Genomic DNA, 25,561 nt, shown 5'->3' on the forward strand with positions numbered 1-25,561 from the left:
TGTTAGGAGTTTCGCACACAAGTTCAATTGTAGAAGACGCTGCAACTCGTTATTCACAAGCGCATGACCGCAATTATATTACAAAGGCAAAAAATTGAAACACTCAATGATCCAAGCTGTAGAACAAATGTTCATTCAAAACTTATAAGGATGTTACATGAATTATGAGAGAGAACATGCTATCAAACTCTATATATCTACCATCCTTAATATATTGCTTTCATCCTGTTTCACAACAACTGTATGTAACATAAATACTTCTAGCCTACCAGTAACATGAAGGGGAGACCGAAAAGGCTATTATGACTCACTTATATCACGACCGAGTTCTATTTTTGTTGTAATTTTCATAACGCCGAGAGACAGCAGACTCAGATAAAGTGTCCCAAACCTATAAGGTATGAGTGACAACAGTAAATTTCACAGAAAAATCTATCAAGAACACATTTGAATTTCTGTGGCACTTTTCACTCACTTGCAATTTTCCCTCTGAGCCTCCTATAGCCAACACAAAGGGGTTGTCCTCTGAGAGCGAAATAGAAAATACAGCTCCCTGAAAAGCCACCTCCAAAAACAGAAGTCATCAGTGTTACTTGTATCATGATTCAGACTAGAGAATACCTTTTTTTCTTTCGGTTAAATCTCAACAAATAAAAGAAGCAAACTTACAGCATTGGAGTTTTTAGATGCCACAACAGATGGTTGGTTGTTCGATAAATCCCAAAGCTTTACCTGTAACAAATAATAGTACTCGAATGAGATGATTTCCAATTCTGCAAGATATAGTATATAGGAATAGGAACACAACAAACGGACTTCACAGTTACCTTTTTGTCCATCGATCCAGTAGCAAGTAGCTGCAAGAAGGCAACAAGGTATGGTTAAACTGAGTACATAATAACTTGGTATTTCTCATCAAAACATTGGAAATACATATATTAGGTGCTGACACATTATAGGATACTGAGGTAATAGCTTTGTCATGTGCATGAAGAGTAAATGTAGAACTTAGATCAGATGTGGATTCAGACATTGCGGTCCGAACATCAAAATACTTGACAGTACCATCCTCGAGACTCACCTAGAAGCACAATTTAAATATTATTAGTGAAGATAAAACTATGCATCCATAAAAATACAATCACCAATTCAATCACCGAAATGAGAAATCAAAATTAACCATAACACACCACAAATCGTGGTTAGTGTGTGGATCCCTGGCCAAGCTCTCGATATCAACTGTGACTGACCACTTATAACCAGGATGGGATGTCATCCTTCCATCCCTCTGCAAAGTGTAAAAGCATTGAAAGCATTAGAATGTTAGATAACTAAAAAAAAGGCAGAAAGAAATTCCAATGTGATCATTTTTAAAGAGAAAGTCTGTTTTGGTACATGAATATTATAGAACCAAAATCTACAGTGTAATAAGTATCCATTCCAAGACCACAGTATAAAAAAAAAAGAAATACAAAAATATAGAGTATATAAGCAACATTCTGTCACTACCAGGACCACAGTATGATTAAATGAACCAATAAGAAGAATTTTTGGTTCATGATGATTCCAAGCAACTGCTTGAACCTGTCAAGATATATGAACAAAGGCATCAGACAACATATTGACTCAAGCAACCTAAATTAATGTTAGTAAGACAAAATATACAATATTAAATGACTTAATTAAAGAAAAAAGTGAAAATCTTTCCTACCAACGTATAAGTAATATTTCTGAGCTTTTACACTATTTAAAACTAAAGGAAAAAAGAAAAGAAAAGATGATGGACATAAAGAGGGAAAGTCCTCTTTATCAATAAAAGAAGCTCATATTTGTAATAATTGATTGCACTTTAGCATACTACTTGCCTTGTCTGAGTGATGCTCCATTGTACTCTCACACTTCCCAATAGCCACATCCCAAATCTTGACTCGCTTGTCAGCACTGGCACTAGCAAGTACATTCCTTAATGTTTTAAGAATGACTATCATCAGAGGTGCAAAAGAATAGAGTTTCAAAATAAGTAATAAATGAAACCTTTATGTCTCAAAAGGTGCCCAACAGATGAAATAATACCAAAATCCAGTTTTAAATTTAACAAACCTGAACTTTTTGTTCCAAGCAAGACCGAGTACAGAGTCAGCGTGACTGTCATCTTTGTATTTGATTGATTTCTACTAAGCCAATTAACAGAATCAGTAACTGGGTCTATACTCATAATTGCACTTCAACACAAAAAGATGTTCAAACTTTTTTCCCTTCTTCTTTTTCTCTAAAATGCCACCTAAAACCATGCATGGCTGCACTGCATCAATCTGGGAACAAAGGAAGCTTAGAAGGTATTCAACGAAAGTGGCTTTATATTCTGAATGATGTTTCCAACTTTTCAATGAAATTTGTTAACGATATTCACTTACAACATCAAGGTCCTAAATTTCTATTGACAGTTCCATCGAACCAACAGCTAAAAAGTTTCCTGCAATGATAATGAAATAATAATGTGATAGAAAGTAGAGGAAGCAGAAGGGGATCAAGTCAAATTTTGAGCATGCAAACGAAGGCTAGAATTTAGAACTTATTTACTAAAACAGACAAGAGCACAAAAAACCAACATATTTAATAAAAAAAAGGAGTAAACATGCGAGATGCATTGACAAAGGCAATATTCCCCACCTTTCTCTCTTCCTTGAAGGCAGTCAAGCCAAGCTGGGGATAGTGGAAATGCAGGAATTATGATATCCCGATGGACATACATGTTCATCTCAATAGTACCGAAGTCCTCAAATATATGAACCTTGTAGTAGAAAAATACCCAACTCATATAAGTCTACCATTGCATCACATAACAAACATCAAAGAAAAATATATCATCAAATAAGTGAGGATTTGTTTACCTCGAGAAGACTGAGATCGTCCTCAGTACGAGCACAAACAATGACGGAATCAGTTGGATTAATGATCATGTCTTCGAGTTCCTCAGAGTCATCATCATCCTTAACAATGTAAAACAATATGATGTTGTAGAGTCACAAATGAAGGTCAACAGCAGAATGTAGACAAAGTATTGGAACTTACGTTCTTATCTTTGATATAAGGATCCAGGTCGTTACTTGGATAATAATGATCACCAATCCCGGAACTAAATACCTCAACTCCTAAGGTGAATAAAAAGATGCAAATTAACACAGACAACACAATGAGATAGAGCTAGCTAGCTAACCATAGCCATGGCTGATATCATGCTAAGTGATTCGATAGCTAACTCTAATTAAAATGCTAACAAACTAACTAACTATAATATATAACTCCCTGAGATGTTATTGTATACCTTCATCTTCATCATCGTAATGTTCCATGTCAAGCTCCTTCAAACCGAGGGCAATATTGTCCAATTTATCAGCCTTTCCGAGAGCATCAGCAACATTGAGTGTTCGCGCAACTTCATCGACGGCGCCACTGGCATCATCCATGCGTTCATCCCCTGCTTCTTCCTAATTTTCACTGTCTGTTGTACTGCATAACATACATATATTGTAAAGTATTTGATAAAATTTTATAATTGGCTAAGTGAGTTTTGAAGAAGAAGAGAAAGACCTAGCGGCGGCGGTGGTGATTATATCTTGAATTTCTTCCTTGGAAGGAGATTTAGCTATGGTGGGTTCCGCCTTCGAAGCACCTATCGGTATCCATGAAATAGCTGAAATCATTCTGAGACTCGAAATCAAACGAAAGAAGAAAGTGGTGTGTGTGTGTGTGTAGAATGGTGGTGGCAGCCTCCTGAACCCACAAACAAAGGCTGCCACAATCCACACCATATAATTTTCCAAATAAATATCATTCCCAACACACTTAGAAAACACCTTTTTAGAAGTTCAACAAATACATTAGTTTCTTTCTTTGAAAAAGAAATGACAAAGTTTCAACAATAATAAACATGGATATGGAGTTGAGCACCACAACGCTTGTTTTATTCATATTGCTGGTTGCGTGTGGCATAAGCTCAATCTTTTGTCGTTCCTATTGCAAAATATAGTGGGGTACCTAATTCAGATATAACTCAGGCTCTTACAAAATGCATGGAGAGAAGCATGTGCATCACCAACAGTAAGGAAGAGTGTTATACCTCGTGGGAATTTTAGAATGCGGGCAGTGGATTTGAAAGGGCATTGTAAGGCTCCTATTGAGCGTTATGTTGATGGAACAGTAATAGCACCAATGAACCCTCGTGGTGTTGGCGATGAATGGCAATGGGTTAAGGTTCATTATGTTTATTACTTCACCCTATCTGGCAATGGTGTTTTTGATGGTCAAGGTGCAATTGCTTGGCAACAAAATGATTGTGGAACCAACCTCAATTGTGCTGGGACTCCAATGGTTAATAATATTTTTCTTTTGTGCGATTTCTTAACATTTTACAATCATGTTACACGTACAAAAAAAATCAGCTACTAAATCAGACATTTGTATGTAATAGCTGATTAGCATTTTTATAAATCAATACTGTCTAGATAGTATATAAACTGTTTTTGTGTTTCTTATTTTCAAACCAGATTTATATATTTATGTTTAAAAGATGATTGAATTGTGTTTGATGACAGAATTTCGGTTTCAACTTCATGAAACATGCAGTTGTTAGGGCAATAACATCAAAGAATAGCAAGAACTTTAATGTGAATGTACTGGGGTGCCAAAACTTCACCTTTGATGGGTTCAAGGTCATTGCACTAGGGAACAGCCTAAACACAGATGGTATCCACTTGGGAAGATCAAATGGAGTGAGGATTCTGAACACAGACATAGCGGCCGGAGATGATTGCATATCGATCGGTGACGGAAGCCTGAACACATACATCTACAATATGAAGTGTGGACCTGGCCATGGCATCAATGTTGGAAGCCTTGGCAAGTACACCACTGAGGCTCCTGTGGATGGTCTTATTCTCAAGAAGGCCACTCTCACAAACACTGACAATGGTTTGAGGATCAAGACTTGGCCTAGTGCTCCTGGAACTTCTCCTATTTCTAATCTTTATTATGAAGACGTTACCATAATTAATGTCAGGAACCCTATTATCATTGACCAGGAGTATTGCCCTTTGAACCAGTGCAATAAACAGGTATTATTCATCACTATACATATATACATTACATTATTAATTGTTACTAATTGTTTATGTTTGTGTGCACTTGTTTAGAATCCATCAAAAATAAGGATAAAAAATGTTTCATTCAAAAACATTAGGGGCACGTCATTAACGAGGGAAGGGATAAACCTCATATGCAACAGTGCTTTGCCATGTCAGCAGGTCACGCTACGTGATATTGATCTCAAATTCAACGAAGCTCCGATAGTTACCGTATGTCGTAATGTCAAGCCAACCGTTGCAGGAAGAGCTCTTCCATTCGTAGCTGCTAATTATAGTCTTTGCTTAACAGTTTTTAATAACGAAAAAAAGGTCGGGAACGATTTTGATTTTGATCCAAGACGTTAGGAACGAAAATAATACTTAACCCTTTTATTATTATTTTATGTGTACTAGTGTGGTCAGTAGTCCCTGCTGATTTCAGTTAAAATATAAATACTTTATCTATCTATCTAATAATTACTTTTTAATAACGAAAAAAAAAAGTTGGGGACGATTTGATTTTAATCTAAGACGTCAGGGACGAAAACAATACTTAATCCTTTTATTATTTTTTTATGCGTACTACTGTGGTCAGTGATCCCTGCCGATTTTAGTTAAAATATAAATACTTTATCTATCTATCTAATAATTAAGCATACATATGTATAGAATAAAAAATTCATTGTTACCCAAATAAAAGGATCAGAACCAATGACATGACCAAGTGTGAAGATCATGCATTATTCAATGAGATAATATTCAAATTGTTCCCAAAATTATACTAACGTCTGTTTTAGTTTACTTAGTTAATTTAATTTTTCAACCTAACATTTATAACTCATCTTAATATAGATAAGTTCTACCTTATTTTATTTTTATTTTTAATTTTAAATAATTTTGACTTTTGTGAGTTGATTTTTTGTCCTTATTGTAAAATGTTAGATTGTTTGACTATGTTAGACTTTAATTTTATTTAATCATTAGTAAAGTAAAGAAAATCTTTCACATAGAACAAAAGAAAGGGGCAATATGTTTTTTAACTCATTTGGATAAAATAAAAAATAAGAGTAATATACCAAATTAATCTCTTAAAAAATTTTAATTAGACAGTTTAATCTTTAATAATTTTTAATTACAAAATTAATCTCTAATTTTTATTTAGAAGACAATAATTTTTACATTAAATTTTAATAAAAAATTAAACATTAATTTTTATTGTTTATTTAATAAAGATTTGGCACTTCGTAAAAATTTTTAAAATTTTAAAATTAAATTTTTTACTTAAACAAATATTTTGATATAAAAATAAATTTGTTTAATAAAATAAAAATTTTAAGATTAATTTAATTATTAAAATGTTCTACTAAACAACTCTCAAGAACAGAATTGGAATAGCAGCAAAAGATAGTGTTGCTTTTATGGGACTGGATCATTATCAAAATGTATTGAGAAAATTAATGATTAAGGCCATAAGGGTAAAATTTTGATACTTTTAATATGAATTTGATAGTTAAAAATTACTTAATTATTAATTTCTTATAAAATTAAAAACAAAAATTTAAATATAATTAATTTTATGTAAAATTAATAGTTAAAAATTATTAAATAATTTAATAAATTTAATTAATTTATTATTTAACCCCTCTCAAATATTAATTTCATACCAAGTTATCTCAACTATCAATTTTATGGAAAAAAAAAAACTACTAAGTTTCCACCTTGTTCTGACGAGCTTGCCACCGCAATTTAAAACCCTAATTTCAAACCTAAAGGACTAATCTAACCATGTAAAAACATGACCATAAACCCATATTGACATAGTTACAAAATGCAAAACATAATTCCCAAGAGGAATTGTGGCAAGGATCAGTATGAAGGCTTTTAATCAATGCCGGAAGTTACATTGGAAGCATTAGACAGTGCATTGAAAACAAAAAAACACAATCACCAAAAAGTGTTGGGAGAAGTCTAGGTTGTCAATCCATACTAGAATGCAACCCACGCCTTTTTCTTAACACCCTCTTTTTTATTTAGAAGAAGTTGCGCAGTGTCACATTGCAATAGCTTTGCAAGGAACATGGGTCTTCTTCATTCATCATTGACCAAATTGCCCTTTTGCTTCAAAAACACTGCCATTACTACCCAATGTTTGTTCTTCCAGCTCAAACCTTTTACTATAACCATCATTTCCATGCCAGTCTTTTTCTCTTTTTAGATAACCAATTGAAAAAAGATTTGAACTTTACCATCAAACATGTCGAAGTTTGATTGATTTTGTTGTTCCCAAAAATCCAAACAGAGAACCCTAAACCAAAAGCAATTAAAAAGAAGAAAGAAAACACAGTATTTTGAACTAAAGGAATAAAAATTGAAACATAGAAGTAGAGAGTTGTTGAGGAAAGAAGACGAAGAAGATAGAAACAGCGCCGCCACAGGACTGAGGATTGAACCATGGAAGTGTGATGAAGTAGAAGTGCACACGTTGTGTTGGGGTTTTTCTGCAGGCCTAAAATATAAGACCTTGTTTATATTGGGCTTTTTGGTCTAATGGGCTATGGGCCCAAACATTCTCAAATAAAAAAGTATAATCCCTTTTACACAAGTCTCCATTTTCGATTTTTAAGTTTACAATACTTGCTAGACCAAAAAAAAAAGAGGTTTACAATACTTGCAATAATTATGACAAAAACAGAAAATCTAAATAAATAAGTGGGATTGTAGGAAGAGTATTTTTTAATAAAAAAGGTGAAGATTATTTTTTCAATGGATCAAAAATAAAAAATAAAAAATAAAAAATAAAAAATAAAGATATTATATATAATGCACAATTTTTTCAAAAATTTATTATTTAAATAGTTTTATTTGGATTTTAATCTCAATTACATTTGATTATTATAGTAAATTAAACATATTTTGTTAAGTTATATTTTCGTATATTAACTTTTAATTTTTTTAATTTTTATTGTTTTATATAAAAATATAAATAATAAAAGAACATCGTTGGCAAAAAAAATATTTAATAGAACGAAAGAAAATACACGTAATATTAATTAAAACAGATTTTTTTCAATTATATTACTTTCATTCTATTATTTCACATAAATTTCTATTTCTTGAGATTCTTTGTATTTTTTAATTTATTTCATCTATATTTTTTTTGTTTTAAAACAATGATTTAATTAATATATATTTTTAAGATATAAATTACGATTATTATTAGTAATTTTTTTTAAATATACAAAAAATATTAAATACTAAATTTATCTATATTTTTTGTATTTTTTAATTAATAATTTTAATATATATTTTTAGAACAGATACTAATTAAAACCCTTCAAACTATTATTAATGCTTAGTGTTTACTATGAAATAGTTGACTTATATTTCTTCAAATTCGTCATCCGTTATTTTATATTTTTTACAGTTATTAGTATAAGATCTATTTATGAAAGGGAATTATTTAATTTTTTTATTAAATTTAAGAAAAATTTAATTAATTTGAGTAAATATTTCATTCGATTTCTGACAATTATCACGAAAAAATGATAAAATCCTAAAAAAAACACATCTAATTAACTTCTAATCTTTTTTTGAGATTAATTAGTTTCTATACTAAGAAAAATAGAATTAATTAATTTTATAAAAATAAAATTTAAGAATCAAGTTAAATATTTTTTTATCAAAAATTTCATTATGTTTTGAGATAATTGTCAGGAGGTTCTCTTAATTAATTCTCAAGCAATAGCATACTTGATACTACACACAGGTCACACACATAAATATATCACAACACAAGCTTCTGTTTTCTTTATGCGTTTTTCTTCTCTCAAACGCCAATTTCAAAGGGGTCTGCTACACATACAAGTAAAAGGGCCGTACAAGTTTTACAAGTTATCAACCCAAACTTCATTAACACGCGCATTAACTCACTTTGAATGGAGCGTAACTACACGCGCCCCACTCAAACGGTTCCTCTTCGTCTTCTTCTTCTTCTTCTCTTCTTCTTCTTCTTCACCTTCGTCTTCTTCTTCTTCCTCTTCCTCTTCCTCTTCCTCTTCCTCTTCCTCTTCCTCTTCTTCTTCTTCTTCTTCTTCTTCTTCTTCTTCTTCTTCTTCTTCTTCTTCTTCTTCTTCATTTTTTTTCGATTTTCATGGTTTCTGAAATTCTTCTTATTCTTCTTGCTGCACGTTCTTCTTCCTCTTACTCTTCTTCTTCTCCTTTTCTTTTGTTTCTGCACGTTCTTCTTCCTCGTTTTCCTCCTCCTCTTCTTCTTCTTTATTTACGTCTTTTCTCTCTGTTTTCTCGTTTTTTTTCGATTTTTCATGGTAAAATCGTTTTTGAAGAAGAAGAAGCAACAGAAGATAAGGAGGAGAAAGAGAAAGAGTTCTGAATTATGCATGTACTTCAACGAATTTTGGGTGTATTTTCTTAAATCCTTTGGGTGTATTTTCTGTAACCCTTTGGGTGTATTTGAGTGATATCTGACTGATATCTATGGGTGTATCTGACTCATATCTATGGGTGTATCTTACTGATATCTATGGGTGTATTTTTCATTTCAGAAAAAATGGCAAGCATTACAGAAATACACCCAAACGATTACATAAAATACACCCAAGAGATTACAGAAAATACACCCAAACGATTATATAAAATACACCCAAGAGATTACAGAAAATACACCCAAACGGTTACAGGAATTCACCCAAACGATTATAGAAATACACCCAAAAGATTACAGAAAATACACCCAAAGGATTTAAAGAAATACACCCAAAATCATGCATAATTCAGAATTCTTTCTCTTTCTCCTCCTCGTCTTCTGCTACTTCTTCTTTTTCAAAAACGATTTCAGAGCTTGATGTAAATCGAGAATAACGAAGAAAGAAAACAGAGAAAAAAGCCCGTAAATGAAGAAGGAGAAAGAGAATGCAAGAAACAAAAGAAAAGAAGAAGAAGAGGAAGAGGAAGAAGAACGTGCAGCAATAAGAAGAAGAAGGTGCAATGAAAACGTACCGTAACAGTATGTGGAGAAACTAACGTCAACGACGAAGAACAAACCAGTGAGAAAAGAGGAGAAAAAAACGATCGAAAACGAAGGAGAAGAATAAGAGATATAGCGCGTCGTACGTGGAGCAGCGCGTAATTTGATTTTATTGTTTAATGAACTTGTAAAGCATACAAGCCCTAATGGCTTGTATGGAGACCTTTTCCCAATTTCAAATTGTTTGTTTCTCGGGAAAATTTATTTCTCTTTAATGCTTCCTTTTTCCCGGGATTTTTTCTTCATCGTTCTCGTCCCAATCTGTTCCCCAAATCCAAATCAAACGCTTCCAAACTCTCACAACGCGATTCGCAAAATCCAAAGAACAACAACGACAACAACAATTCGCTGATTTTTCCCCCTTCTCGTTCCTCCTTTCGTTGGTCGCGTCATTGTTCGATTCCGAGGGTTTTGGAATCGAAATTCTGCGCGCGTTCTTGTTATTTTTCAGTGTTTTTTTTTTATTCGTCAGAGGTGCGAGATTCCAACGTGTTTGTTGGTATAGGAATTAGGAAACTGGTGTTGGCTTGAAAGTTAAGTCCTGAATTCTTGGAGGTTCTATGTTGCACATCGTTTCGATGTGAAATTAGGGTTTTTGTGGAAGAAGGAGAAGAAACAGAGCATGATTCTGAGAGCTATGGTTGTTCCGGGAATCAGAAGAAGCGGAAGGTTAACGAATTATGCTCTCGCGATGCTGAAGATTTCAGCAGTGGTTCTGGCTCTTGGTGCAGCGAAGGAGCTTATTGGAATGGTGGTGCTGAGGTTCAGTCCAATTCAAATTCCGTACAGCTGAACGGTAAAATGGCACCGCGTGACGGCGGCGGAGATGGGACTCGGCCGCCATTGTTGCGGTCTACACGGGGCCGCCATCAGTCCTTGCCGTCGAGGTTCAATGACTCGGTTCTTGATTCATGGAAGAACCAAGGAGTCAAAGTGGAGGACACGGATTCCAGCTTTGAGGATGATGCAGATGAAGAGAAGAAAAAGAAGGGTGATAATTATTGTGCTCTTGAAGTGAATATAGAGATGGAAAAGAATGGTTTTGTTAAAACTGAGAGTAACAGTTCTGTCATTCTGTGCTTAGTTTTGAAGGTGGTGTGGAGCAGAAGGTTAAAACTACTGGGAATGGTGGTGAAAGGAGGAAACAGGTTTACAGGCCGGAGGATTTCGCGTTGGGTGATATAGTTTTGGCGAAGTGTGGGAAAAGGTACCCTGCTTGGCCTGCTGTGGTGATTGATCCTATCTTGCAGGCTCCGAAATCCGTCCTCAGCTGCTGCGTTCTTGGTGCACTCTGCGTCATGTTCTTTGGCTTTTCGAAAAATGGGACCCAAAGGGTAAGCTTTCTATTAGGAATTTTACATGTGGTGGTAAATTTATGTGATTTTTTAGTGAATTGGATGAATGTTGATTTGCAGGACTATGCTTGGGTAAAGCAGGGAATGATATTCCCCTTCTCTAAGTTCATGGAAAGGTGGGTGTTGTTGAATGGTTTTGGCTGCGGTTGTTTCTGCAAGAATGCAGAGCGGTTACTCATTATAAATTTTTGTTTATGTTCAGATTCCAGGGTCAGACACAGTTGTACAAGAGCAAACCGAGTGACTTTTGCATGGCATTGGAGGAGGCAATGCTGGCTGTAGATGGTCTTCTCAACTCACAGCTGGAAGTAGAGGAAGTAACTTATGTAAATGCTTATCCGTATGGATATTTAGAGCCCCCAGCCATGCCTGTTGATGATGAATACCACTGCGAGGATCAAGTAAGATTAATTTCTTTTGTTTTTTCATTTTGTGCTGAACGACATCATGGTTAGTGGAGAGCATTCATAAGCTTTGTTTTACTTTCTGAATAAGAAAGAGATATTTTACTCTTGTTGATATGTACTGGACCAAGGCTGCAGTAGTCGTTCCTAATAAAATTTGGATAATAGCTAAGTTCATAGAAATGCCTCTTATGTACACTCTCTTTGATTGTGAATTCTTATCTGTTGAATATATTCTGCAGGATACAATATCTTGTGCTGGCTGTTATTTGATGTTGCCATGCAAAACGATGAAGAAGATTAAGGACCCAAGTGGTGCATCTCAATTTTATTGCAAACATTGCTTTAAGGTTAAGCAGAATGGCTCATTTTGATTGCTTGAAAGTCTTGACTCCATAATTTATAGAAGTTAATTTTTAAAATCTTTTATCCTTTTGTTACAGTTACGAAAATCAAAACAATATTGTGGCATTTGCAAAAAGATTTGGCACCATTCACATGGTGGGAATTGGGTGAGATAATGCATTTCTTTTCAATTAGATGGATGTTCTTTAAATTGCTAATATATGTTTGTTTGAATAAACTCAAAATTTTAATATCTTCTGGGGCTGAACTTCTTGAATTAGGTGTGCTGTGATCGCTGTAATGTTTGGGTGCATGCTGAGTGCGATAAAATATCCATTGAACTTTTCAAGGTTCTGTACCATGATTACTATGTTATTTAATATCTCTTTCTCCTCAACTAATATTACTTTCTTACCAATTTCTTTTTCACATAAACTAGTGGAAGATAAACGAATGGTTTCTTGTTGCAGGATCTTGAAAACACAGATTACTATTGCCCAGCGTGCAAGGGAAATTTCAATAAGAAAGTACCCATACCCAAAACAAGCAAGTCAAAAAAGAAGTATAATGTGGAAGACAGATTGGTAGAGAATAGCCAAAAATCTATAGTACCTGAGACGGTAACAGTGGTGTGCAATGACATGGAAGGACTCTACTTCCCAAAGCTTCATTTGTAAGCGTTCCTTGCGCTTCTTGGAGCTGATAATCTGATTTGAATATTTCTTCTTGTTTATGGTTTAAAGCAATTTATTTTTATGTTCTGTCCCTTTTTTCTGAAATTCATATTTCTGGAGATTCTCTCTATTTAAATCTTATCATTTGCAACCAGGAATTTCATAGAGCTAATCCGTGCAAATAAATCTGTTTTATCTGTATGATTTTTGTGACACTCATGTACCCTCAAAAAACAAATTTAGTTGACAATGGCATTGGCATGATCCCGGGATTATCTTGATCCTTTAAGATACTACAGTCAATATAGATATTTTATCAACCTAATTAGGCTTTGCATGTGCAAAACAGTTTCTGTTCGGACTCCTATAATTTAAAAGAACCATAGGTTAGCAAATTATTTGAAGATTTCATTGAGTTGCTTGTGGTTGCATGCAGAATTATGTGCAAGTGTAGCTCTTGTGGTTCAAGGAAGCATACACCAAGTGAATGGGAAAGGCACACAGGTAGCAGAGCCAAAAAATGGAAACATAGTGTGAAAGTGAAAAGCATGATGCTCCCACTAGAAAAATGGGTTTGTATTCTTGCTACATTAGACTTAAAGACATCAAATCTTTCCTATGGGTATTCTGTGAGGTGGTTGGCTATTACTAATTTCATAGTCATGAAGTAGATCTGTATCACTTGGATTTGCCTATGCTGATACAGTGTCATATTTATTGGGGTGTATTTATGTATTATTTTGCCTTTTTGCTAATTTTTTTATTGGAAATAATTACTTCAGATCACAGAAAACATTTCACAAGATGGAGTTCCACAACAGTTAGATCAGCAGCAGGTGCTTAGCTTTTTGCAAGGTAATTTGCACTTTATATGAACTTCTATACACTGAAGGCGTCAGTTTTTAGTTTCTCAGGTCCTATGGTACTTGCCAATGTATCCTTTCACTAGAATACATCTTGAAGAACAAATATTTATTTTTCCTTTACCTTATTCTCGCAGAAAATTATGAGCCAGTTCATGCAAAATGGACAACAGAAAGATGTGCAGTTTGCAGATGGGTAGAAGATTGGGAAGATAAAAAAATTATTATTTGTAACAGGTGCGTCCATTATTGTTCATGTTTTTGTTCTTAATTCAGAAATATCGGGGATGCTTTGTATTTTGTTCAAAACTTACAAGGCTTAAAGATGGAAACGTCTATCAAGATATATGTTTTCTTTTTCATTATGCAGGTGCCAAATAGCAGTCCACCAAGAATGCTATGGGGCAAAGAATGTTCAAGATTTTACTTCTTGGGTTTGTAGAGTATGTGAAACACCAGATGTGGAGAGAGACTGTTGCCTCTGTCCTGTAAAAGGTATGTCATACTTGGTATTTTGTGCATTTACTCAGTATTATGTGCATTCTATGGGTATTCTGAGTCCTGTAAAAGCAAGACCTCTATGTCATGCAATATTTTACTTCTTGGGATGAAAATGCTTTGCAGGTGGTGCTCTAAAACCAACTGATGTTGAGATGCTATGGGTTCATGTGACATGTGCTTGGTTTCAACCTCAAGTGGTTTTCCAAAATCATGAGGCCATGGAACCTGCGGTAGGAATACTGAGAATTCCTCCTAATACCTTTGTTAAGGTAGAACTCTGAGCTAAAAAGGTTATTTTGGCTTTTGTATTAATCATTAATTCCAAATTATGTTGGTAATCTTGACATTTTGGCATAATTTATTTATTTATTTATCACTATTGAAATTGGCACTTCGAATTTACTTTTGATTTTTCCATCAACATATAGCTCATTCCTTCCAAATCACTTTGGATGAGTATTCCCAAATGTAAAACTAAATATTTTTCTGCTAAAAGTACATTATTATTCATCACACTGCTCTATCCCCTCCTCTCTATGGGAATTTATTAAACTCTCTCTCTCTCTCTCTCTCTCTCTCTCTCTCTCTCTCTCTCTCTCTCTCTCTCTCTCTCTCACACACACACACACACACAGGTGTGCTTCGAGAGCAGGATATAGCACAGAAGTAAGTTTCACACTTCTGATAAATATGAGTAGGTTAATTTGAAACTGTAATCATGAGCTTTCTTTTGGAGGGCATGGGCCACCCTTTACAGTTTGAATTAAGTTATATGAGGGTTAGAAGAGCTGTGGAAATATGTTAAGGTGATATATTAATGTTGTTTAAACTTACAGTTGCATTCTGTGGAGAAGAATGGGACTCAAATAACAAAGAAGCTAATATACTGTGCAGTTCACAGGTTTGAGCTCTGGCGATTGAATCATCTTTAATGATATCTTGGTGTTCTTTTAAGTTCTGTATGTTTATGCTACTTCGATTTCAGGGTCCCAAATCCAGAATCTGTATTGGTTGTACATACTCCCCTGGGGTTTTCTCTCCCAGAGCCTCTCTTGAAAATCATAGAAGATGCTTCCGGGGGTCAAGGCTGGTTTCATCAAAGAATGTAGAGCTTATTCAATCTTCAAACTCTGAAGGTGACAAGATTGAGCCATTTTCTGCTGCAAGATGTCATGTATACTGTAGATCACTGAATAAGGTGATGATTCTAGATATATAATTATGACTGTAATAATGTGTGTACATATTGAAACTTGCCTAATCTTTTGTTATTACTATGCTGTCTTCTTTTTTCCCATTTGCATTCCTTCATTAAGGCTGCTAATGTTATTCTGTGCTAAGGATTTAATTACTTTCATTAACCACTTTCTTTCAATTTGGTCTGATTCAATTATTGTCTCACGTATTGCCAGAAGGCTGAAATACCAATAATTCACTTGCTGAAGGGACCCGGCCATCATTCTTTAAGTGCAATAACTCAGTTGAACAGCTATAAGGTAATCTTTCATGGTCAAGGGGTTATGTGTTTGATCTTCTTGTCCCTCTGATTGTGATTGTGTTATGTGATGAAAAGTAAATTTTGTATGTCTTGATCTGATAGGATTCTGAAGATTCTAAAGTATTTACTTCTTTCAAGGAACGACTTCATCATTTACAGGTTAACCCCGTGTGCTCCTGTCAATTACTTCATTTTAATTTCAGAGGGGGAAAAAAATTTATGTTCTGTTTTTTTTTTAGTGAAGTCTTAAAAGTTTTCACTTTGATATCTCAGAAAATGGAAAAGCTTCGAGTTTGCTTTGGAAAATCGGGTATCCATGGATGGGGTCTTTTTGCTCGTAGAGATATACAAGAAGGAGAGATGGTAACTTACTATTCTAAGATGGTCAATGCGGATGACATATTAGATGAATAGTTGCTTCACCTTAATTTTGTGTTTACGTTTGTGTGAAGGTTGTTGAGTATCGCATTGAGCGGGTAAGGCGAAGTGTTGCTGATTTAAGGGAAGTGAAATACCGTGCAGAAGGAAAAGATTGCTATGTGAGTCTCTTGTGATTTATGAAACATCCTCCATTATTTTCTCTGTGCTTGAAATGCCTGTTTCAGACAGGTTACTCTTTTATTTCTGATCTTAACATGAAACAATAAATAATGCAGCTGTTCAAGATCAGTGAGGATGTGGTAATTGATGCAACGTACAAGGGCAATATAGCACGGCTAATAAACCATTCTGTAAGTTATAATCAAACTCTGCTGTAACTTTATAAATGTTATCTCTGTATTCCTTCATCAATGGAATGCCCCATGAATTTGCCCAATTTGCCCTACACCTTAATCCTTATTTGTAAATAAAGGAGTGGTTGGGCAGGTCGTCGCAGCAACCTAGGGTGCATTTGGTTTTTGTTTTTATTTTCTGAATTTGGGATTCTATTAAGGAAAAAGAGAAAACAATAAAAATGATAAAAAAAATTTTCCTGTTTTTTAGTTTTACCTTCTGTTTTCTCTTTTCTCTTTACAAAATTCTGAAACAGAAAATATTGAAAATGAAAACAGAAAATAAAAACTTACACCAAAGGCACTACAGTCTAAGGCTTTTATTCTATATTTTGATTGCTAGATGAAGTATTGATGTTCATCCTGACTTGCTGCAGTGCATGCCAAATTGTTATGCAAGGATTATGAGTTTGGGTGATCAAGAGAGTCGGATCGTTCTCATTGCCAAGACGAATGTTTCTGCTGGCGAAGAATTAACGTACGGTTTGTTCTGTCTCTACGTATTTATGTTAATGGCATTATTCTTCATTGGCATTATATTTTGGATTAATATGATATGTAATCCCTTTTCTTTGATGTTGCAACAGGTATGATTACTTATTCGATCCAGATGAGCAGGATGAACTGAAAGTTCCCTGCCTTTGCAAAGCCTCCAATTGTAGGAAATTTATGAACTAGGGTTGGCATTTTACTTTTTTTTTTTTTTTTTACTGGAGCAATTGCAGATTCCTAACCATAGGCCATAGTATAGAGTAAACAGTAGTCCATTGATAGGTATATCGTTTTTGCAATCTCATTATAATTGTATATTCTTTTGCTCATATAAATTAGGAAAAAAGATATTCAGATCAATGAATTAGAGGCATTTTTGTAAATTGCCTCTCCCATTCTTGTATATTCTCCAAAATTTTTGACATGACATTTGGAAAACAAAATGTGCATGAACAGAGCATATTCTTATGTATATTCATTTCAGGCTCAATAATGAATATACAGCATTTTTTGCATGCAGAACTCTTGTGATTGTGTGGCTAAAGTTTACATTTATCTCATGCAAGAAAGATATGGAGCTGAAATGATTAAAAAGAAAAAGTCTGGTTTAAATATTTAAGGGTTTAGATTTTTTGGTTAATTGTGACTAAAGTGTGATTGAATTAATTTCATTGTTTAATTTGATTAAACTTTGCAGCTTTTGTTGTAATATAATCTTAGTATACTCTGGGATATCAAAAAAACTACAATAAAATTATGCTCTTAATATTATTGGGACAAACGGTACAACTAATTATCACTATCATAATTCTCTTGACAGGTATCTTATAATCTTTATTTTGTTATTTTTCTACAGCTTTTGAATCAATATTGAGTTGTCATATGTTAAAACATAATACTTAAGTGATGACATTACCAAAGGTCCAAAGCATAATACAGGAAGTTAATTACAAAAAAAAATTAAATTAAATTAAAGCGATAAAGCGATGAGCATAAAAAGCCTATTCAATTTTACACCACTTAAAATAATATTCATTTAATAATTAAAATAAAATACTATCTCCGACCAAAAAGAAAAAAAAAAGGCATAGACTCCCTCTAGGTTGCGGGTTCGAGTAGACCTATGTTAAATAGTTTTGTTTTTCTTTTGGTCATGGGACCTATTATTAAAAAATACAGCTTTTTTTGAAATAAATTCTAATTATTCGCAACAACTGTATCAAACATAAATACTTCTAGCCTACCAATAACACGAAGGGGAGACCGGAAGGCTATTATGACTCAATTATATCACGACCGAGTTCTATTCTTGTTGTAATTTTCATAACGCCGAGAGACAGCAGACTCAGATAAAGTGTCCCAAACCTACAAGGTATGAGTGACAATAGTAAATTTCACAGAAAAATCTATCAAGAACACATTTGAATTTCTGTGGCACTTTTCACTCACTTGCAATTTTCCCTCTGAGCCTCCTATAGCCAACACAAAGGGGTTGTCCTCTGAAAACGAAATAGAAAATACAGCTCCCTGAAAAGCCGCATCCAAAAACAGAAGTCATCAGTGTTACTTACACTTGTATCATGATTCAGACTAGAGAATACCTTTTTTTCTTTCGGGTAAATCTCAACAAATAAAAGAAGCAAACTTACAGCATTGGAGTTTTTAGATGCCACAACAGATGGTTGGTTGTTCGATAAATCCCAAAGCTTTACCTGCAACAAATAATAGTACTCGAATGAGATGATTTCCAATTCTGCAAGATATAGTATATAGGATAGGAACACAACAAACGGACTTCACAATTACCGTTTTGTCCATCGATCCAGTAGCAAGTAGCTGCAAGAAGGCAACAAGGTATGGTTAAACTGAGTACATAATAACTTGGTATTTCTCATCAAAACATTGAAAATACATACATTAGGTGCTGACACATTATAGGATACTGAGGTAACAGCTTTGTCATGTGCATGAAGAGTAAATGTAGAACTTAGATCAGATGTGGATTCAGACATTGCGGTCCGAACATCAAAACACTTGACAGTACCATCCTCGAGACTCGCCTAGAAGCACAATTTAATTATCATTAGTGAAGCTAAAACTATGCATCCATAAAAATACAATTACCAATCCAATCACTGAAACGAGAAATCAAAATTAACCATAACACACCACAAAATCGTGGTTAGTGTGTGGATCCCAGGCCAAGCTCTCGACATCAGCTGTGACTGACCACTTATAACCAGGATGGGATGGCATCCTTCCATCCCTCTGCAAAGTGTAAAAGCATTGAAAGCATTAGAATGTTAGATAACTAGGAAAAAAGGCAAACAGAAATTCCAATGTTATCATTTTTAAAGAGAAAGTCTGTTTTGGCACATGAATATTATACAACCAAAATCTACAGTGTAATAAGTATCCATTTCAGGATCACAGTATAAAAAAAAGAAATGCAAAAATATAGAGTATATAAGCAACATTCTGTCACTACCAGGATCACAGTATGATCAAATGAACCACTAAGAAGAATTTTTGGTTCATGATGATTCCAAGCAACTGCTTGAACCTGTAAAGATAGATGAACAAAGGCATCAGACAACATATTGACTCAAGCAACCTAAATTAATGTTAGTAAGACAAAATATACAATATTAAATGACTTAATTAAGGAAAAAAGTGAAAATCTTTCCTACCAACGTATAAGTAATATTTCTAAGCTTGTACACTATTTAGAACTAAGGGAAAAAAGAAAAGAAAAGATGATGGACATGAAGAGGGAAAGTCCTCTTTATAAATAAAAGAAGCTCATATTTGTAATAATTGATTGAACTTTAGCATACTACTTGCCTTGTCTGAGTGATGCTCCATTGTACTCTCACACTTCCCAGTAGCCACATCCCAAATCTTGACTCGCTTGTCAGCACTGGCACTAGCAAGTACATTCCTGAATGTTTTAAGAATGACTGTCATCAGAGGTACAAAAGAATAGAGTTTCAAAATAAGTAATAAATGAAACCTTTATGTCCCAAAAGGTGCCCAACAGATGAAATAATACCAAAATCCAGTTTTAAATTTAACAAACCTGATCTTTTTGTTCCAGGCAAGACCAAGTACAGAGTCAGTGTGACTGTCATCTTTGTATTTGATTGATTTCTACAAAACCAATTAACAGAATCAGTAACTGGGTCTATACTCAGAATTGCACTTCAACACAAAAAGATGTACAAACCTTCTTCCCCTTCTTCTTTTTCTCTGAAATGCCACCTAAAACCATGCATGGCTGCACTGCATCAATCTGGGAACAAAGAAAGCTTAGAAGGTATTCAATGAAAGTGACTTTATATTCTGAATGATGTTTCCAACTTTTCAGCGAAATTTATTAACCATATTCACTTACAACATCAAGGTCCCAAATTTCTATTGACGGTTCCATTGAACCAACAGCTAAGAAGTTTCCTGCAATGATAATGAAATAATAATGCGATAGAAAGTAGAGGAAGCATAAGGGGATCAAGTCAAATTTTGAGCATGCAAACGAAGGCTAGAATTTAGAACTTATTTACTAAAACAAAACAGACAAGAGCACAAAAAACCAACATATTTAATTAAAAAAAAAAGGAGTAAACATGCAAGATGCATTGACAAAGGCAATATTCCCCACCTTTCTCTCTTCCTTGAAGGCAGTCAAGCCACGCTGTGGATAGTGGAAATGCAGGAATTATGATATCATGATGGACATACATGTTCATCTCACTAGTACCGGCGTCCTCAAGTATATGAACCTTGTAGTAGAAAAAGACGCAACTCATATATGTCTACCATTGCATCACATAACAAACATCAAAGAAAAATACATCAGCCAATAAGTGAGGATTTGTTTACCTCGAGAAGACTGAGATCATCCTCAGTACGAGCACAAACAATGACGGAATCAGTTGGATTAATAATCATGTCTTCGAGTTCCTCAGAGTCATCATCATCCTTAACAATGTAAAACAATATGATGTTGTGAAGTCACAAATGAAGGTCAACAGCAGAATGCAGCAAAGTATTGGAACTTACGTTCTTATCTTTGATATAAGGATCCATATAAGGATCCAGGTCGTTACTTGGATAATAAAGATCACCAATCCCGGAACTAAATACCTCAACTCCTAAGGTCAATAAAAAGATGCAAATTAACACAGACAACACAAGGAGACAGAGCTAGCTAGCTAACCATAGTCATGGCTGATATCATGCTAAGTGATTCGATAGCTAACTCTAATTAAAACCGCTAACTAGCTAACTAACTAACTAACTATGATAGATAACTCCCTGAGATGTTATTGTATACCTTCATCTTCATCATCGTAACGTTCCATGTCAAGCTCCTTCAAACCGAGGGCAATATCGTCCAATTTATCAGCCTTCCCGAGAGCATCAGCAACATTGAGTGCTCGCACAACTTCATCAACGGCACCACCGGCATCATCCATGCGTTCATCCCCTGCTTCTTCCTCATTTTCACTGTCTGCTGTACTGCATAACATACATGTATTGTAAAGTATTTGATAAAATTTTATAATTGGCTAAGTGAGTTTTGAAGAAGAAGAGAAAGACCTGGCGGCGGCGGTGGTGATTATATCTTGAATTTCTTCCTTGGAAGGAGGTTCAGCTATTGTGGGTTCCGCCTTCGAAGCACCTATCGGTATCCACGAAATAGCTGAAATCATTCTTGAGCAAGGTTCTGAAAACCGGACCGGTCTTCAAACTGCTTTAGTTACTGGTTCACTGGTTTATTGGTCCAACCGGTCTAACCGGTGGTTCAACTGGAAAAACCGTTTTAGAATAAAATACGCGTTATCATTATATTATAAACTAACAACATTCTAATAAATCATTAGAAAATAAACTTTAAAACTCAAGCAATAAGTCATTTAGATATTTAATTGTATGTACCGTAAGAAATCGAAAAAAAGTTTATACTTTATACACATACCAAATCATGTGTTTATCATATTCACAAAAATGTCTGATGCAACCAAACAAATATCTCAAAAATGAACACAAAATGAATCATAATGAAACTGAATAAATGCCCTCTCCCTTAATAACTACCTCAGAAAGTGGCTGATTCCAACAATAAAAAAAAACATGCATAAATATAATGCTCTCGAGTGCTGTTATCACTTGAAACACTTGAAAAGTACCAAATGTATATGTATTACTTAGAAAAACATGCATTATCCAGTAAATTATAACAATGTTTCACTAGCCTTAATTCTATGAAGTTTCTCATGAACTAGATGTTTAGCACATAAAGTAAGATAAGAAATGTGACTACAAGTGCAGAAACAGAATATAACAAGAGGCGGGGTAGATCTTCATAGCTAGGATAGATAATTTCAAAGGCATATAATATATAGGACACACAGTATGAAGACGAATGGGTTTGTCTCCTCTTAGTGCAGCCTTTGGCAAGTTGCACTTTAGAGCATAAAGTACATCATCTAAAAGATAGAAGAACTACTGACATAACTACCTTAAAATAAGTAATTTTGCAGTTGCAATCTTCCCTCTAAATTGTAGGAGCAGCTCCACCATTCCAGCATCAGATACAAGGCATGCCAAGTGAAGCACACTTCATCCAGCAACAAACATTATAAAACAAGCATAAAGTAACCACACTAAACCTGAAATCAATAAAGATAAACAAAAATAAAAAAATTTCAATAATGATTTGATTTCTAATTTTTGCAACAGACCATGAGCAAATATGAACAAAAAAATTAGGAGCCATCAGCAACTGGTGAACCAGTAAAACACTATCAGAGCCATCGAGCAATTAGAAAACACTAAAACAGAATAAAAGAGTAAGTATTAGCAGAAACTAAAGGAACTTATTATAAATATTTGTCCATTTCAGTGTAAAGGAAACCTACAGATCATAATTAAATCAATTTCTTTTTTCATTCTCAAATTCTCTTTCATTCTCTCTGACTTTTTGCACAACAACAAACAGGTGCTACATAATTCTGCTATCCACGTTCATCATCTTAGAGCAATTCCCCTTTACCTCTAATCACATCCTTGGCAACAACATACACTTCTTGTTTTTGGAGGCCAGAACCCAAAAGATCATGTTCAAGAATCACAAAAAAGAAATCAGAATAACAAACTTACATGGAAAGTCAAACCACCAGCAACAAAAAATTAAGAATCAAAAAAATTTTAACAAAAATTCTAATAAAATATTCAACAATAAAAACTCAAATCCAAACACAGAGAACTCAGCATCCAAAGTTAGAAAATAAAAAAACAGAAAAAATAAACAAAGAAGTCATACTCAACAATCAGCATCTAAATTAAATTCAGAATTATATCACCAACCACCCCCAACTCAGAACACAAAATTAACAAAATCAACCCCAACTCAAAATTCCATCAACAAAATTAACTCTGCAAAAAAAAAATTCAACAGAATCATTCAAAACAACCATTATTTCAAAAAATCCAACAACATCATAAATTGAAGTAGCACGCTTACCAGCAACGAGGGAGGAAGGGACGTGACGGCAAGGAGGGAAAAAATTCAGCTCGGACAGAAAGAGAAGGAGAGAGAGGGCTCGAGGACAACGACGACAGAGACTGCGACGTCAACAGCTCCAAGCAGATCTTTGAGAGGCGACGACGGCAAGGAGAAGCAACGTCTGCAACGGCGACGAGACACGGTGCGGAGCAAAGAGGCAGCAACGGGAAGACTGACGGAAGCAGAGAAGAGGTGACGGCCAAAAACGACGAGGAGCAGGGCGAGGAGGGGAGAAGCACCGACGACCCACGATGAGGAGTGGATGGCGGTGATGGTGGCGGGCTAGCGGCGGCTGCTCTTCGTTGGAGTTGGAGGGAGATTGAAAGGAAATTAGGGTTGAGGTGTGGTTAGGTGTGGGACTGAACAAAAGGGGCTGGGGCTATGTAGGGTTCAAACGTTTGGGGTTTTCTTTCTTTTTTTTTTTTTAGAGATAAAACGACGCCGTTTAGGAGTTTACTTTCAAACCAAAAAACCCGTTAAAAAACCGGACGGTTCTACCGGTTCACCGGTTAACCGCCGGTTTGACCGGTTTTTTCACCGGTTTTTTGCTAAACGGTTTTTAACCTTACCCGGACCGGCTTAGTGACCGGTTCCCGGTTAATCCGGTTGAACCGGCCGGTCCGGTTCGGTTTTCAGAACCATGCTAAAAACAATCTTTTCGGACACATTCACTGCACATAATTAAGCGAGAGAAGTGAGAGAGAAGTCTGTGAGCCACATACCTGAGCACTAATCTCAACATGGCCGGTTTGAAGGTTACGAACAGGATGATTTTCTCCATGATGACCAAATTTCATCTTAAAGGTTTTGCCTCCTAAAGCTTGGCCAAGCAATTGATGGCCCATGCAAATTTCAAAGACAGACACCTTCTCTAGAATATCCCTTACTGTCTCGACAGCATAAGGAACAGCAGAAGGATCTGCAGGGCCATTGCTGAAAAGTATCCCATTCCCATCTGGCTTCATCTTCAAAGTTTCTGATGCTCTGGCCATGTAGATGTGCCAACAGTGATTTTGCAGCCATAAGATGCTAGTCATCTGAGTATATTTTGCTTTATTCCAAAATCATAGGCAACAACCTACAATGCATAAACCAGAATGAAGGGCATATTAAATTACCAATATTATACAAAAATGAAGGATGCAATAGTACTCTGTGGTTATACTCACATGAAAAGTCTCCTGAGACACTTTAGGATTAAATTCCCATTCTTGCTGTGTCTTATCAACCCAGTCATGTGGAGTTTTGCATGATACACCGCTTATAAGATCAATACCTAAATATGAAAAAGCATCCATGATCCATGTAGTCCATAATTAAGAATATTAGGAAAATCTCATGTTCATATGCTTACCAACAATGTCCCAAAATTGAGACATCTTAAGTAGATGTTCATCAGTTTTGGAATTGTCAGTGCTCAAGACACCAATAAGACTGCCATCTTCCTGAAATCTGCGGATGATTGCACTTGTATCAACATCATCTGTTGTATACGAAATTTTCAGCAACGTTAAAACCAAAACAACAAATTTTACATAATAGAATTTCTCAAAGAACTATAAAAAAAATACTTACAAATTCCCATGATATTCTTTTTTGCTAAGTAATCACCTAGAGTTTCTGCAAATCTCTAGTTTGAGGTACTGAATCAATAGATATTGCAATCAGAAAGCGATAGTTAGTTGATTAAAAAGTAAAGCTAAATTGATGAAAAGCAATTCTAGGGAATGTCAACAAAATCTGATACTCAAGCTTCTAATTACTAGACCCGCAAGGAAGCATTACCTTGATTCCTCATTGGTGCACGAAATTGCAATCACACTTTTGCAACTCCGCACAACTAACCAGCAAGTGCACTGGGTCGTCCAAGTAATACCTTGCGTGAGCAAGGGTCGATCCCACGGAGATTGTCGGCTTGAAG

The 25,561-nt window shown here is 34.9% G+C and overlaps 2 protein-coding genes and 3 pseudogenes across 8 annotated transcripts; 2 read left to right on the top strand and 3 right to left on the bottom strand.

The window, feature by feature from the left end:
• Nucleotides 1–49: 49 nt before the first annotated feature.
• On the bottom strand, nt 50–3,704 carry LOC112791151 (uncharacterized WD repeat-containing protein C17D11.16-like; annotated as a pseudogene).
• A 22-nt stretch (nt 3,705–3,726) lies between these two features.
• Nucleotides 3,727–10,960, top strand: LOC112780866 (polygalacturonase-like; annotated as a pseudogene).
• On the top strand, nt 10,322–17,591 carry LOC112791148 (histone-lysine N-methyltransferase ATX3-like; annotated as a pseudogene).
• Nucleotides 17,592–18,009: 418 nt separating this feature from the next.
• On the bottom strand, nt 18,010–24,021 carry LOC112791149 (uncharacterized WD repeat-containing protein C17D11.16). Of its 7 annotated transcripts, none has more exons than XM_025833876.3 (18): nt 23,599–24,021; nt 22,594–22,744; nt 21,672–21,880; nt 21,406–21,585; nt 21,132–21,223; nt 20,952–21,050; nt 20,731–20,851; nt 20,467–20,525; nt 20,299–20,364; nt 20,152–20,222; nt 19,917–20,013; nt 19,561–19,635; nt 19,242–19,340; nt 18,989–19,132; nt 18,879–18,908; nt 18,722–18,784; nt 18,522–18,599; nt 18,010–18,437 (listed from the first exon to the last, which is right to left on the bottom strand). In XM_025833876.3, the coding sequence occupies exons 4-18, from the start codon at nt 21,545–21,547 to the stop codon at nt 18,363–18,365; spliced, it is 1,311 nt and encodes a 436-aa protein (XP_025689661.1). In that variant the 5' UTR covers nt 21,548–21,585; nt 21,672–21,880; nt 22,594–22,744; nt 23,599–24,021; the 3' UTR covers nt 18,010–18,362. The 7 variants fall into 7 exon arrangements, with proteins under 7 accessions (XP_025689661.1, XP_025689659.1, XP_072089501.1 ...); XM_025833874.3 differs by having other exon boundaries at nt 21,406–21,590; XM_072233400.1 differs by having other exon boundaries at nt 22,594–22,692; nt 23,599–23,995.
• Nucleotides 24,022–24,673: 652 nt separating this feature from the next.
• LOC112780882 (carbamoyl phosphate synthase small chain, chloroplastic-like) lies at nt 24,674–25,294 on the bottom strand. Its single transcript, XM_072232021.1, has 4 exons — nt 25,216–25,294; nt 24,995–25,123; nt 24,810–24,916; nt 24,674–24,718 (listed from the first exon to the last, which is right to left on the bottom strand). Exons 1-4 carry the CDS (start codon nt 25,223–25,225, stop codon nt 24,674–24,676), a joined length of 291 nt encoding a protein of 96 aa, XP_072088122.1. The 5' UTR covers nt 25,226–25,294.
• Between the last annotated feature and the right edge of the window lie 267 nt (nt 25,295–25,561).

This window comes from Arachis hypogaea, chromosome 3, assembly GCF_003086295.3.
Source record: "Arachis hypogaea cultivar Tifrunner chromosome 3, arahy.Tifrunner.gnm2.J5K5, whole genome shotgun sequence".
Lineage (NCBI taxonomy): Eukaryota > Viridiplantae > Streptophyta > Magnoliopsida > Fabales > Fabaceae > Arachis > Arachis hypogaea.

Coding starts and splice junctions, on each gene's coding strand:
- LOC112791149 (XM_025833874.3), bottom strand. CDS start 21,784: ATGATTTCAGCTATTTCGTGGATACCGATAGGTGCTTCGAAGGCGGAA. Junction 21,591..21,671: donor ATCACCACCGCCGCCGCCAG/GTCTTTCTCTTC, acceptor TATGTTATGCAG/TACAGCAGACAGTGAAAATG. Junction 18,909..18,988: donor ATAATGTGTCAGCACCTAAT/GTATGTATTTTC, acceptor GCCTTCTTGCAG/CTACTTGCTACTGGATCGAT.
- LOC112780882 (XM_072232021.1), bottom strand. Junction 24,917..24,994: donor TCAATTTTGGGACATTGTTG/GTAAGCATATGA, acceptor TTTCATATTTAG/GTATTGATCTTATAAGCGGT. Junction 24,719..24,809: donor TGTCTCAGGAGACTTTTCAT/GTGAGTATAACC, acceptor TATGCATTGTAG/GTTGTTGCCTATGATTTTGG.